Raw genomic sequence first — 14,582 nt, forward strand, 5'->3', positions numbered from 1 at the left:
CCCGCCATTTTTTGGCCGGAGCAAGATGGCGGCGCCCATCGGGAGCCACGAGGAGCACCGGGGGAGACAAGTGAGTATCGGGGGGCGATCTTGGACCACATTTCTCTGTCCTCTGATGAGCAATCACATCGGAGGACAGAGAAATTAGGCTACGTTCACATTTGCGTTGTGCGCCGCAGCGTCGGCGCCGCAGCGCACAACGCAAACAAAAACGCGGCAAAACGCACGCTAAAACGCTGCGTTTTGCGCCGCATGCGTCCTTTTTGGCCGAAAGTTGGACGCAAAAAAAATGCAACTTGAAGCGTTTCTTGCGTCCAACGCTTGCGGCCATGCGGCGCAAAACGCAGCACAACGCATGTCCATGCGCCCCCATGTTAAATATAGGGGCGCATGACGCATGCGGCGACGCTGCGGCGCCCGACGCTGCGGCGCTGACCGCAAATGTGAACGTAGCCTAAAATGGGAAATCGCGTTTTTTTGTGTTTTTTTTTTTTTGGGGGGGGGGGGGGGTTTGCGACCGCCGGTAAACTGTTAATTACCGGCGATCGCAACCTGGGGGTCGGTAAAAAAAACCCCGAATCATGTTCTCTGGGGTCTCGGCTACCCCCGGTAACCGAGACCCCAGAGAAAATCTGACTCTGGGGGGGCACTATTCACTTTTTTTCCACAGCGCCGTTAATTAACGGCGCTGTGGTTTAAGTACCCTTAACCGCTGCCGTTAAAAGGCGTATCGGCGGTCGTTAAGGAGTTAAAGCTGGCTTTGTTGCAAATATCAACCAATCAACGCTCAGTTTTCACTTCTCTGGTAAAGCGAAAGCTGCACTCTGATTGGTTGTTATGTGCAGCTCAGCCAGTTTTGCTATTAAGCAGTCATTTATTATCTCCCTCAGTTTTTTATTATCTTCCACAATGGGTCTAAAGAAGCTCAAGGCTATGTGCACACGTTGCGGTTTTTACCGCGGAACCGCAGCGATTTTGATGCTGCGGGTCCGCAGCAGTTTCCATTGCGTTTACAGTAAACATGTAAACCAATGGGAAACCGCTGTGCACATGCTGCGGGAAAAACCGCGCAGAAACGCAGCGGTTTACAACCCGCAGCATGTCACTTCTTTGTGCAGAATCGCAGCGATTCTGCACACATAGAAATGCATTGATCCGCTTACTTCCCGCATGGGGCTGTGCCCACGATGCGGGAAGTAAGTGGAAAATGTGCGGTTGCTACCCGGGGTGGAGAGGAAACTCTCCTCCAGGCCCTGGTAATCATATTTGTGGTAAAAAAAAAAAAAAAAAAAGAATTAAAATAAAAAATAATGATATACTCACCTCTCAGCGCTGCACGCGGCCGTCCGGTCTCAGGTTTGCTGTGCGAGCAGGACCTGCGGTGACGTGGCGGTCACATGACCGTGACGTCACGAAGGTCCTTCTCGCACAGCATCTTTGGAAACGGACCGCCGCGTGCAGCGCCGAGGAGATCGGGACGTCAGAGGGTGAGTATAAACCATTTTTTTATTTTTAACATTACTATTGATGCTGCATATTGCTGCATATGCAGCATCAATAGTATAGGAGTAAACCCGCAGCGGAAACCGCAAAACAAACCGCGATAAATCTGCAGGGATAACCGCAGCGGTTTTGCCCTGCAGATTTATCAAATCCGCTGCGGGAGAACCCGCAGGGACCCGAACCTACGTGTGCACATAGCCTAAAATGGAAGAGAATTCCTGTGCCTTGACTCTGCTTGAGAAGGGGGATTTGGTCATTGCTGTAGCTAGAGATCTGGGAGTGTCGAGAAGCAATTTATCAACTGAAGCGGTCGGCGGCATCATTGCCTCCTGGGATGGTACCGCAGATGAAGTCAGGCTCTGGCGCACCTAAGAAGACTTCACCAAGGACTGATAAGCTTCTGAAGCATGAAGTGATGTCACATCCTTCTATAACTGCCGTTGAACTAAAAAACAAGTACCCTATGCTCCTCCTGAACATCGCAACTAGGACAAATCGTCACCGCCTGCAGAAGGACCTGGGTCTACCAAGTTGCCGTGCCGCAAAGAAGCCCCTGCTCACAGCAGCAATGAAGAAGAAAAGGCTTGCCTTTTGTAAGAAATATCAAGATTGGACATCTGAAGAGTGGAAGAAAGTGATGTTTAGTGATGACAGCACTTTCAGGCTGGTCAGGGGAGGCTCAAAGGTTGTGCGTCGTCCGAGTACCGTGTCACGGTATGACCCAAAATATACAGTTAAGACTGTTAAACACCCTGACAGTGTGATGGTGTGGGGTGCACATACTTAGCCAGCCTTGCTGAATCCATGCCTAAACGACTGCAGATGGTGATAAAATGTAAGGGTGACGTGACAAAATACTAATTGTAATAAAATATCCACAATAAAACACTTGAATCCACTTGAATATTAAGATTTTGTGGTTTCATTGAACTTGTAAAGATTATTTTTGCCGGCACTGTATGTGTTCATACATTGGAGGAATTAATGCCTATGAACCGCAGTGGAGCGTCTGCAGTACTAGGGACAGCTCCCTGAATATACAGAGCCCCCATCCTCTGGTATACCAGGTGTTTAGGAGGTCCTAGGACCAGTAGACTGAGTGCAGTGTCGGGATAGTCGGCCCCTTTCTAGCTGCCCCATAGGTGAGCGCTGCAGCTTCTGAGCCTCCGCTCCACATCTCTTCCATCTCTTCACTGTTCGCCTCTTGGATATCACTGGGGTCTTATGCGGCACAGACCCCCGGAGATCCTAGAGCCAAGTGTTACTTTTACCTTTGCATGCAGAGCTGGTGGCACAGGAGCTGACACCAGAGAGTAAGTGCTGCCAGTGTAGCCAGTGGCGACTGCAAAAGGTTAACCTCTTAGATGCTGCTCTGAATGCTTACTGCGGCATGTAAGAGACTGGTAATGGGGGGGATGGTGTCCCTTCTGACAACCCCTTTCTACATGATTGTGGGGGGCTTGCTAAAGACCCCTGTATCTGCTTTATTCACTCCCCTATGAATCCTGACCAGGATGGATTTTATGGAATGAAGAGAAGTCGTATGGACGCCAGATGATAAAAGCTGCGGCTTGTGATGCAGAATTCCAGCCCTGATCCAATGCTATGGACCGGAAAGTGATGAGGAAGAGCGTAGAGGGGCCCCGTCAGACCACCGCTGCTGGCCCTCGTACACACGTGGCCGGCCCTAACCCTGCACAGTATGTGGACAGTGATGTGGAAGCAGCGTCGGGGCAGACGGACCCCCCCATCCGCTCACGTCTCGCTCGGAGAAGGATCCAAGGCGCTGGGGCCAGTGTTAGACTAATGAAGCGCACAGCGCCGCTCGTCTCCACCGCCACTCTGCCCCATCCTCTCCCAAATGTCTTCAGACGGCCGTGCCCCCCTGGGATGATGGGAGACTGGCAGCCGTGGTGAAGGAGCTGAGCGCGGCGCCCCCTCGCTGCTTCCACGCAGGACGGTAATTCGAAGAGACGGATCTGAACCTGAGAAGCACCGACATTTCATTGTGATGGTTACATAACTCCAGCAGGACTGGGGGTCTGTTCCAGGGTCCAGCAAGGGTCAACGTCCCCAATGTATAACTCTTCTCTAGCCACATCCCAGACAAAGCAAAATCCAGCCACATCCGGAGCTGCATTCAGACTTCTGCTAGTTAGCACTGGAAACAACAATCACTTCTGACTTGACGGTATATTCTAATCCTTTGGTAGTCGCCTGAGCTTTTGTGCCTGCAGCTCTGGATGTGACTAGAGACCCGAGGTCAGTCCCAGGTTTGGTCGGTAATGTTGCATAGCCGCTGGACTCTTGGGAAGATTTCTGCTCTTGGTGATTAATGGTTACTCAGTGGTTACTCCGTACAGCTAGAGATGTCATTGTTCTTGCGTCTCCTATCTTTGGAAGTGAAGAACCTGAACCTTTCCCCATGATTTCCTCCATGATGCTTGTTTTCTGTACTGATACATTGTAACAAACTATCCAGACAGGTGAGCTGTGTGGCTGATGTGTTTAACTCGCACAGGATTGTCTAGATTGGATTGTAACAAACCCTCAGCTGTGAGAAGTATTAGGTCAGGAAGGGCTTTAAATGGAAGCACAAGTGTCTGTATTCCCTGACAGTGAGCTGAGATCTGGAACGCAAGGGAAATAAAATAAGAATGTGCTACATTGTTAATGGGGGGGGGGGAGAGCTAAATGACAGGGGAGGGAATGCTGTGACTTGTAGTTCCTGGGCTGGCTGGCACCGCCCGCTCTCAGATAATTGTCCGTAAAATGAGATCTGTGCGGATCGCTGAGCCTCATCAGCTCTAATGACGGGGATCCGGGCAGACAGCGAGGCCGCTGACATCCACCCACCGTGGCAGCGATCTAATCCGCCTGCGTGGGCGAAGCTGCAGGGAAGGATTTACGCAGCCTTAGTAATAAAGGTAATGTGGAGGGTCCGCTGCTGACACGGGGACCCCTAGAATTGCGTCTGAGGTACTTTAAGTATACATGTAGTCACCGATGTAGTTGCAGTGTCTGCAGGGGATGGCACCCAGCTTTCCCAGACTCCTGAAAGCCCAGAGTTTGCACCCTGGACCCTGGTGGCTCTAGACCACCTATATGCCGGCCGTAATGGTGTCTGTGGGCTTCCTGCAGAATGGTGAGTGGCTACCAATTTTAAGTGGTTGGCACCCATCTTTCCTGGAGTCAGGGCTGGCACCCGGTATTGCAGGGATATTGGCGGTGGGGTTGTATCTTGTCTGGGTTGATAGTTTTGCACTAGTCACTAATAAAGCTGCAAGGAGTGACTTTCTCATGACTTTCTCTGTTCCCAGCTTTCCTGCCATGTCTGCACATCAGAGGGCTGCGCCGTGATTGACGCTGTGCGGAGACGACTGCTGCCTCCGGAGGTCATAGTCATCATTCTGGAACTTTTGTTCATCGGGTGCTGAAATCCAGGGGGCACGAGCCATGGAGACCCCCGACGTCCCTGTGGGGAACCTGATAGACTTAGATACTGAACCCCTCGTAGTGGCCCCAGAGTGCCCCCCGCAGCTGGACACTGACGAGCTGCTGATGCTGGAAGAGACCACCCCTGAGAATGGGGAGAGGGGGCAGGAGAGCGATGCCACCGAATCCGCCGACAGCGATAATGAGATGGCGTCACTCAACCGCCGCTGCTGGAACCACTCGCAGCGCTCGTCCTCCGAGTCCTTCTCCTCCAATCAGAGCACAGAATCCGCCCGGGACGAGCAAATGGCCGAACAGAAAGAATTCATCCGGCAGTACGTAGTCAAGATCTTCACCGGAGGGTGAGTCAGCGGGCTTCCTCCTCGTGCATGCTGGGACTTGTAGTGCACCACATTTAGCCAGCCACACCGCATAGGAATTGTATGTGTCCATATTTAGAAACCTACTTTGTATGTCAATTCCTCATCGTCTACAAGATCTCTGCTTGCTGCCAATGAGTAGAAACTTGTAGTGTTCACATCCTGAGAAGTTCTGGTCCGCTGTAACAAGCTACATGTCTGTGAGCGGCACGTAATGGAGGTAGTTAATGCTTGCTCACTGACAGCAAGCAGAGGAAGAATGGAAACCAATTGGGGGAGATGCATCAGAACTGTTAGTGGCAACCAATCCAGACCGTGCCCCCGCGAGCCGAGGCCGTGCCCCCGCGAGCCGAACAGTTTGTCCTCCAGACCGATACATTGTAACAAACTATCGTGGGCAGAGATTTTTGCTGCTGATATTTAGCTGGATACATTGTAGCAAACCCTCAGCTGTGATATGTATGATAGAGATGGCTGTGATCAGGTGACTGAAGAATACAGAAGCGCGGTTCCTCCTTCCCCGGCGCCAGTGTTTGCAGCTGCCAGACCGCATCACATTAGAATCTGCGTCCTGTGCTATCCGCGCAGAAAATGTGCCGATCTGACAATCCTGCCGCCTGCGTCCCCCGGGAGCATCAGCCTCGCACCCCTTCCCTGCTGGACTGTGTATAGCGCGCTCGTTTTTGGCAGCGCCATGAACCTCCGCGACTGATAAGGCCCCTGCATGGTTACGATACATGCGTGCTGCTCGCTGTTATCAGCCGTATCTACACTGCCAGACTAAGCTCTATTGCTCCCTGTTATTAGCCATTTCCAGCTGATGATAGTGCACTATTAATAATATTGCGATTCCTCCTTGGATACGTGTATCTTTTCCTGCACATGTATCACTCCATATTTCTATGTAACAACCGCAGCAGGATTAATAAACCTCACGACCGTCCTCAGCTCAGCGCTCGGCATGTCCTTGCAGCCATTTTATTTCTGATCTCAGCACTGAATGCAGTCATCCAAAACTAACAACTGCAAACCAAGCAGAATCCGGCTCCGGGGGAGAGACGTGAGGATCTGCAGGACAGGGGGGGCTGCTGTGCTCCTGGATCAGAGGTGGGATGTGGGGGAATCCGCAAAAACTGCAGCGCAGCCCAGCGGTACCGAGATCTATGGGGGAGGGCAGTCCGAGAGGAAAGGGTTACTGGTGATGGGTAGAAATGCAGCATTGGCTCTAGGCGCAGATTATTAGCGCTGCTCGGACACGCTATGTCCAATAGGCGAGGAAGACTATGGTATCTGGTCAGTGAGGGGCTGAGGAACGTCTGCCTAGAGACTACCTCCTGCATCTCATCATGGGAATTATGGGAGGACTCCGCCGCAATAGTCCCTCTGCCCCCACATTGGACGTGGCGTCCCTGGTGGGGTATTTTAGTGATTCCACGCACCACCCCTTGTATTAGTATTGGACGTGGCGTCCCTGGTGGGGTATTTTGGTGATTCCGTGCCCCGTCCCTAGCATTAGTATTGGACGTGGCGTCCCTGGTGGGGTATTTTGGTGACTCCTCGCCCGTCCCTTGTACTAGTTTTGGACGTGGCGTCCCTGGTGGGGTATTTTGGTGATTCCACACCCCATCCCTTGTACTAGCATTGGACGTGGCATCCCTGGTGGGGTATTTTGGTGATTCCACGCCCCATCCCTTGTACTAGTTTTGGACGTGGCTTCCCTGGTGGGGTATTTTGGTGATTCCACGCCCCCATCCCTTGTACTAGTTTTGGACGTGGCTTCCCTGGTGGGGTATTTTGGTGATTCCACGCCCCGTCCCTTGTACTAGTTTTGGACGTGGCATCCCTGGTGGAGTATTTTGGTGATTCCACGCACCGCCCCTTGGATTAGTATTGGACGTGGCTTCCCTGGTGGGGTATTTTGGTGATTCCTCGCCCCGTCCCTTGTACTAGTTTTGGTCGTGGCGTCCCTGGTGGGGTATTTTAGTGATTCCTTGCCCCGTCCCATGTACTAGTTTTGGACGTGGCATCCCCCAGTAACACGTGTTTTTTGTTTCCCTCCAGGGAGGATGTGGACCAGGAGGAGAAGGCTCGGTTCGGGGAGCTCTGCAGTACTGAAAACGGGAAAGGACGAGAATGGTTTGCGCGGTTCGTCAGCGCTCAGGTAATACCCGCGGATTAGATATGCGCCCGATTCTTCTGTCTTGCGCTCGTTTTGTGCTTTTACGTCCTCTGTGGTGCCGCTTATCTGTGCAAAGAAGCGTTAGTCTATGGAGGTGTCCACTGGGGGTTATGATCCACTCGGTCATTGCTCCCAACCTTTGGCTCTCCAATTATTACTGAACCACAACTCCCATCGTCCGGTGAGACAATGGTGATGTCTCGCGTATATAGGCTCCTGCGTGATTAACCCCTTTGTCTCCTCAGCGCTGCAATTCCAAGTGTGTGTCGGAGCAGACGTTCTACCGCCTGGTGCAGTCCTTCGCTGTCGTCCTCTTTGAGTAGGTATTCTCACCACGGCCGCTCTGTGCCGTCGTGCCCCTCCTCTAACTATTCTGCTTTCTCTAGATGCTACCAGATGGACGACTTTGGTCCGGCCAAGAACCTGATGACCATGTGCTTCACCTACTATTACGTTGGTGAGCGACGAGGGGGCTGCTGCCAGGGTGTCCATCCGGTACCGGGGCGCTGCGGGATGTGGGGAGGGACTGGGAGCAATGGCTGCAGAATAACGGAAGTGTCGCGGTCTCCAGGTAAACCGCACGTGTCCCCGACGGACTCCCGTGAGAAGCCGGTAAGCACGGGCAGCATCGACGGTTATCTAAAGTCCGCCAACAGCTGGCTCGCCGAGAAGAAGGACAACGTGGAGCGGCTGCTGAGGACCACGTCCGTCACCACCGAGAACATGAAGGGCTTTTTCGGGGGTCTGGAGAGCAAATTAAAGGCCCCCCTCTCCAAAAAGAACGAGTGAGTAATGTACAGGGAAGAAGCACTACAGGTCTCAGCATGCCTGGAAACGTTTGTATTGAAGATGCAATGAAATATTCTGTATCTTTTTTAAGAGACTGCTTAACTTGTCCACCATGATCTCTGCTTGCTCTCAGTGAATGTGGACGTTCTGGTTTACATCCTGATCATTCTTCTGACAGCGGAGAGTTTGTTACAATAGTATCCGTCCTAGAAGGCGACAGAGTGATGATACATTGTAACAAAACAGCAGGACGGAGCGAGGGCTCCGAATGGGGTTTGGTCAGGACTCACTGACAGCCAGCAGAGATACTGGACGTGGTCTGCAGGGATGGACAGTAACTCGTCTATTACTTGTTGTCCGCCAGGCAAGGAGATGAGCCGTCGAGGGAGAAGCCGCCCGATGACAGTGAGTACCCCCGGGATCTGTGCCCCCCCCCGCCCATGTACGTTATTCATATTTCCCATTTTTGCTTTATTCTCAGTTCCGCTGCAGAGTCCAGATGAGAAGAAAGGAGAGAAGAATTACCTGTACTCGCACCTGAAGCAGCAGCCGATATGGTAAGATGCAGCAGCGAAAACCCCAGAGCCGTGCAGTACTGGGAGGGGGGGTTATCATCCCTGCCGGAAATCCCTCCGATCTAGAGACCTCCAGAATAGTAGAGGATTCCAGACTGCTGGGTAGATCCCAATCTAGGAGATGCCGGACTATCGGGATTATACAGTTTGAGGCGGATTACTGGAGGTTTCTGGCACTTTATATGGGTGGTATCGTCTGTACGATGCCGTCCCGCAGCAGGACAGCTTGTGGCATTTTTTTTACATACTTTTATTTTACGCTTTAGGCGCATTTTCAGATTTAATAATATTGGAAAAAATAAAGCTTTTTTTTTTATTATCTAAGAACTGGAGAAACACATGGGTCATTCTGCGCTGCCGTGGAGAAGGGAAGGATGCCGGGCCGATCCAGGGGGTTTTATTCGCCAACGCGTTTCGAAGAATGAAACTTCTTCATCAGGACAAACCGCGATCCTGAAGTGTTAGGCTTCGACACGTGTTGGAGAATAAAACCCCCTGGAATCGGCTCGGCATCCTTCCCTTCTTCTCCACGGCAGCGCAGAATGACCCATTTGTTCTCCACTTATGTGTCTCTATCTCCTCGTGGGTCTGCAGCAGCCTTACAGCTGGCAGTGTGAACACGACCCACCCAGCGGAGCACAGTCCTGCATATCCTTCCATATTATTACCCACATAAGACCCTATTTGCACTTTGTTTCCTCTCCAGCTTTTCTTTTTTGGATTTTTATAATCTGAGGCATTGCTGATACTTTTTGTTCCCATCACAGGCACTCGCTGCGGTTTTGGAATGCTGCATTTTTCGACGCTGTACATTGCGAGAGGAGGAAGCGATCGCCCACGACAAGGTAAGAGCTTTCTGTATGTGAAGGGTTACATTGACCTCCCCAAAGATTTCCATCCATCCCCCCGAGACTGTGTTGTCACCCCCTGGACTGCCATGATTGCGCCCTCCAGCCTTTCCTCACATACCGGATAACGAGGCGCAGTCCGCAGACGACTTCTATAAACACGGTGACTCCCTTCTGTAATTGGCCTCTTGCTGTCCCCGGAGATCGCTGCAGCTGTGAGCAGCGCCAGGTGTTTTACAAGCCGCTCTGCTACCTGCGGGGGCTTTAATGGTGCAAGAGAAGTGTCTAACAGCGGTAATTCCGCCGCCCCAGGGTGTAGATCACAGGTTACACCGGGGTCAGTCTTAATTCCTATCTTCCCCTCTGTCCATTATGCCCGGGGTGATTGATGATGTCATAGTCTCCCTCCTGCTTGTAGTGATGTCATTCTCTAACTCTTCTCTGTGCTGTGACGTTTAACCACTAATCTTTGCTAACCTTATTTCTGCTGCCGCTCCAGAGGAAACGGAGGGGAAGAAGAGGAAGAGAGGTTTGTCATGTGTTTTATGACTTGCAATAGTTTATGTCTGAGTTTATATTCATGAGTTATATTTGGGGAAGGGAGAATAGAGATCAGCAGAGACATCCCAGGGAATGCCTCCTATCCATCACTAGAGATCAGCGGTGACATCACAAAGAATGCCTCCTATCCATCACTAGAGATCAGCGGTGACATCACTGAGAATGCCTCCTACCCATCACCAGAGATCAGAGGTGACATCACTGAGAATGCCTCCAATCCATCACCAGAGATCAGCGGTGACATCAATGAGAATGCGTCCTATCCATCACCTGAGATCAGCGGTGACATCACTGAGAATGCCTCCTATCCATCACCAGAGATCAGCGGTGACATCACTGAGAATGCCTCCTATCCATCACCAGAGATCAGCGGTGACATCACTGAGAATGCCTCCTATCCATCACCAGAGATCAGCGGTGACATCACTGAGAATGCCTCCTATCCATCACCAGAGATCAGCGGTGACATCACTGAGAGTGCCTCCTAGCCATCACCAGAGATCAGCGGTGACATCACTGAGAATGCCTCCTATCCATCACTAGAGATCAGCGGTGACATCACTGAGAATGCCTCCTATCCATCACCAGAGATCAGCGGTGACATCACTGAGAATGCCTCCTATCCATCACTAGAGATCAGCGGTGACATCACTGAGAATGCCTCCTAGCCATCACCAGAGATCAGCGGTGACATCACTGAGAATGCCTCCTAGCCATCACCAGAGATCAGCGGTGACATCACTGAGAATGCCTCCTATCCATCACTAGAGATCAGCGGTGACATCACTGAGAATGCCTCCTAGCCATCACTAGAGATCAGCGGTGACATCACTGAGAATGCCTCCTAGCCATCACTAGAGATCAGCGGTGACATCACTGAGAATGCCTCCTATCCATCACCAGAGATCAGCGGTGACATCACTGAGAATGCCTCCTATCCATCACTAGAGATCAGCGGTGACATCACTGAGAATGCCTCCTATCCATCACCAGAGATCAGAGGTGACATCACTGAGAATGCCTCCTATCCATCACCAGAGATCAGCGGTGACATCACTGAGAATGTCTCCTATCCATCACCAGAGATCAGCGATGACATCACTGAGAATGCCTCCTATCCATCACCAGAGATCAGCGATGACATCACTGAGAATGCCTCCTATCCATCACCAGAGATCAGAGGTGACATCACTGAGAATGCCTCCTATCCATCACTAGAGATCAGCGGTGACCTCACTGAGAATGCCTCCTATCCATTACCAGAGATCAGCGGTGACCTCACTGAGAATGCCTCCTATCCATCACTAGAGATCAGCGGTGACATCACTGAGAATGCCTCCTATCTCTTATTACAGAAGATTCTTTATTTCTTGCGGCGTCCGGTGATTTTGCTTCTCGTTAGTTATACATTATAATGAGCGGTTCATTATCTGTGGGGGTCGTCTTATTATGGGATGTCATCTGCAGGTCAGTACCTGATCCTTCTACAGTATGTGCTGCCACCTGTGATACATTGGTGTGGTGCAACATATCGGTTTTGCTGCAAGGTTTCGGCTCACAGGATTGTCTAGACTGGATGCAATTGTTACAAACCCTCAGCTGTGAGAAGTATCTGGGTTTCCTCTAGAACCCAGTACTTGTCCAGATCATTCTGTTGGTTTTCAGGCTCACAGATGATGAAGGGTTAACTCCAACCCACCTGGTAGAACATAGGACTGTGGCGCTATGATGGGATAAGTGCCACTTTCCGACCAGTCAGCCCCTCTCCTCTTCTCCGCAGGCTGCCGGTGACAGCTCCTGTGTTCTGCAGCTGCACACGGTGACGCCCCCAGTACAAGATGGCGCCTAATGACTGCTCTCACCATCAGCTGCCTGGTGTAATTACAGCCCCACAGTGCAGCGCGGTGTTCTCTCCCGCGGCTTCAGGACCCTCTTGTAGTTTTTGACATTTTCCTAAGAGATAATATATTGGGAGAAGTACAGGAGGCCTCTGTCATCGCCTGCCCTCATTATACAGCTGCCAGGCTGACAAATTGCTGCCCATTATAGAAAGTGGCACCCAGAGTCCTGGAGAAGCTCATTAACGAAGTGACGCATTAGTCCTTCTCCACAATTAGATTAAACCTTCCTGCAGTGACATGCGGTGCCCAATGGTGGCAGTGCCCAGTATTACCAGCGCCCAGTGGTGGCAGTGCCCAGTATTAATGGTGCCCAGTGGTGACAGCACCCAGTATTAGTGGTGTCCAGTAGTGGCAGTGCCCAGTATTAGCGGTCCCCAGTCGTGGCAGCTCCCAGTTTTAGCGGTGCCCAATGGTGGCAGTGCCCAGTATTAGCTGTCCCCAGTGGTGGCAGCTCCCAGTATTCGTGGTGGCAGTGCCCAGTGGTGGAAGCTCCCAGTATTAGCTGTGCCCAATGGTGGCAGTGCCCAGTATTGGCTGTCCCCAGTGGTGGCAGCTCCCAGTATTCGCGGTCCCCAGTGGTGGCAACACACAGTATTACCAGCGCCCAGTGGTGGCAGCTCCCAGTATGTGCGGTCCCCAGTGGTGGCGGTGCCCAGTGGTGGCAGCACACAGTATTACCAGCGCCCAGTGGTGGCAGCACACAGTATTACCAGCGCCCAGTGGTGGCAGCTCCCAGTATTAGCGGTCCCCAGTGGTGGCAGCTCCCACTACTCATGGTGGCAGTGCCCAGTATTAGCGGTCCCAGATGGTGGCCGTGCCCAGTATTAGCAGTCCCCAGTGGTGGCAGCTCCCAGTATTAGTGATGCCCAATGGTGGCAGTGCCCAGTATTAGCGGTCCCAGATGGTGGCTGTGCCCAGTATTAGCGGTCCCCAGTGGTGGCAGCTCCCAGTATTAGTGATGCCCAATGGTGGCAGCTCCCAGTATTAGTGGTGCCCAATGGTGGCAGTGCCCAGTATTAACGGTGCCTAGTGGTGGCAGCTCTCAGTATTAGCGGTGCCCAGTGATGGCAGTGCCCAGTATTAGCAGTCCCCAGTGGTGGCAGCTCCCAGTATTAGTGGTGCCCAATGGTGGCAGTGCCCAGTATGAACGGTGCCTAGTGGTGGCAGCTCTCAGTATTAGTGGTGCCCAGTGGTGGCAGCTCCCAGTATTCGCGGTCTCCAGTGGTGGCAGCGCCAAGTATTAGCGGTGCCCAGTGGTGGCAGCGCCAAGTATTAGCGGTGCCCAGTGGTGGCAGCGCCAAGTATTAGCGGTGCCCAGTGGTGGCAGCTCCCAGTATTAGCGGTGCCCAGTGGGGGTAGTGCCCTGTATTAACTGTGCCCAGTGGTGACAGCGCCCAGTATTAGTGTTGTGTCTTGGCGCCCTGCATTAGTGTTGCAGTGCAGCGCCCCCTCCTGATGTGATGCTGTATGGTCTTCTCTCTGCAGCAGAGATCTTCCTGTGTGAGTTGTGACTTCTCAGAGCTGCAGTTTTGCTCCTGATGTTGACTCTGGTCTTTCTGATTTGTCCCTCAGAGATAAGTGGTATCACATGACGCAGGAGGAGCGAGACGACAGCCTGCAGTTCAACGAGAACATCACATTTGGACAGCTGGGGTACGTGCAGATGTCTCCTCCACGGTCTCTCAGCTGTCTTCTTTTTCTTTTCTCCATAACTTTCTCTACACGTCGCTCTGTCTTGTTCTCTTGGCTGTGTCTGCCTCTCTCCTATTGTCTCTCTCTCTCTCTCTCTCTTTCCCTGTATGTCTCACTCTGTCTCTCTTTATCTCTCTCTATCTCTCTCTCTCTTTATCTATCTCGGTCTCTCTCTTTATCTCTAGCTCTCTCTTTATCTGTCTCTCTTTATCTCTCTCTTTATCTGTCTCTCTCTCTCCATCTGTCTCTCTCTTTATCTCTGTCTCTCTCCCTCTGTCTCTCCAGGACGTTCACACATAACATGTTGGCTTTCGGGCTTAGTAAGAAGTTGTGCAGCGATTTTCTGAAGAAACAATCGGTGATTGGGAATCTGGACGAGGGTGAGTTGTTTGCCGCCTCTCACTGTCTATAGTGGGATCGTAGGCCGCTGTAATAATTATAGGGGATAACTCAGGAGACTCTCTGCGTGGAACAAGACAACTACAGGACACAGTTTTATAAGTGGTAAAGTCTATATTATCACACGGTGATTCAAGCAGGTGCAGAGAGAAACTCAAGTCCACAACACTTTGTGTAAATATTATACGCAGCTTAACAGTCTATAGGAAACTTCAGAGGAAAATGCAATCAAGCAGAAAGTCTATGAAGCACAGTTATTCTTGAGGATACTTGACACGAATAAATCCTTGTCTTAGTCCAGACACAGATAGATATGCTTA

The 14,582-nt window shown here is 51.6% G+C and overlaps 1 protein-coding gene across 7 annotated transcripts in view; it reads left to right on the forward strand.

Annotated features, from left to right (window-relative positions):
* The window catches only part of KIAA0513 (KIAA0513 ortholog), a 485,188-nt gene that overhangs the window by 18,139 nt on the left and 452,467 nt on the right, over window positions 1-14,582 (forward strand). For 3 of the 7 annotated variants that reach the window (XR_013221713.1, XM_077288847.1, XM_077288848.1), the window contains exons 2-12: window positions 4,824-5,300; window positions 7,380-7,479; window positions 7,743-7,816; window positions 7,884-7,954; window positions 8,069-8,282; window positions 8,651-8,691; window positions 8,768-8,843; window positions 9,629-9,706; window positions 10,209-10,238; window positions 13,744-13,824; window positions 14,149-14,243. Coding sequence is in view for 6 of the 7 variants with exons in the window: in XM_077288847.1 (XP_077144962.1) it covers window positions 4,960-5,300; window positions 7,380-7,479; window positions 7,743-7,816; window positions 7,884-7,954; window positions 8,069-8,282; window positions 8,651-8,691; window positions 8,768-8,843; window positions 9,629-9,706; window positions 10,209-10,238; window positions 13,744-13,824; window positions 14,149-14,243 (1,201 nt within the window). In the remaining variant the exon portion in view is untranslated. Of the gene's footprint in view, window positions 1-4,299; window positions 4,431-4,823; window positions 5,301-6,303; window positions 6,426-7,379; window positions 7,480-7,742; window positions 7,817-7,883; window positions 7,955-8,068; window positions 8,283-8,650; window positions 8,692-8,767; window positions 8,844-9,628; window positions 9,707-10,208; window positions 10,239-13,743; window positions 13,825-14,148; window positions 14,244-14,582 lie in introns of those variants that run through there. The other 4 variants (XM_077288851.1, XM_077288852.1, XM_077288850.1 and 1 more) reach the window with 3 other exon arrangements.

The sequence above is a fragment of the Ranitomeya variabilis genome, chromosome 2 (genome assembly GCF_051348905.1).
Source record: "Ranitomeya variabilis isolate aRanVar5 chromosome 2, aRanVar5.hap1, whole genome shotgun sequence".
Lineage (NCBI taxonomy): Eukaryota > Metazoa > Chordata > Amphibia > Anura > Dendrobatidae > Ranitomeya > Ranitomeya variabilis.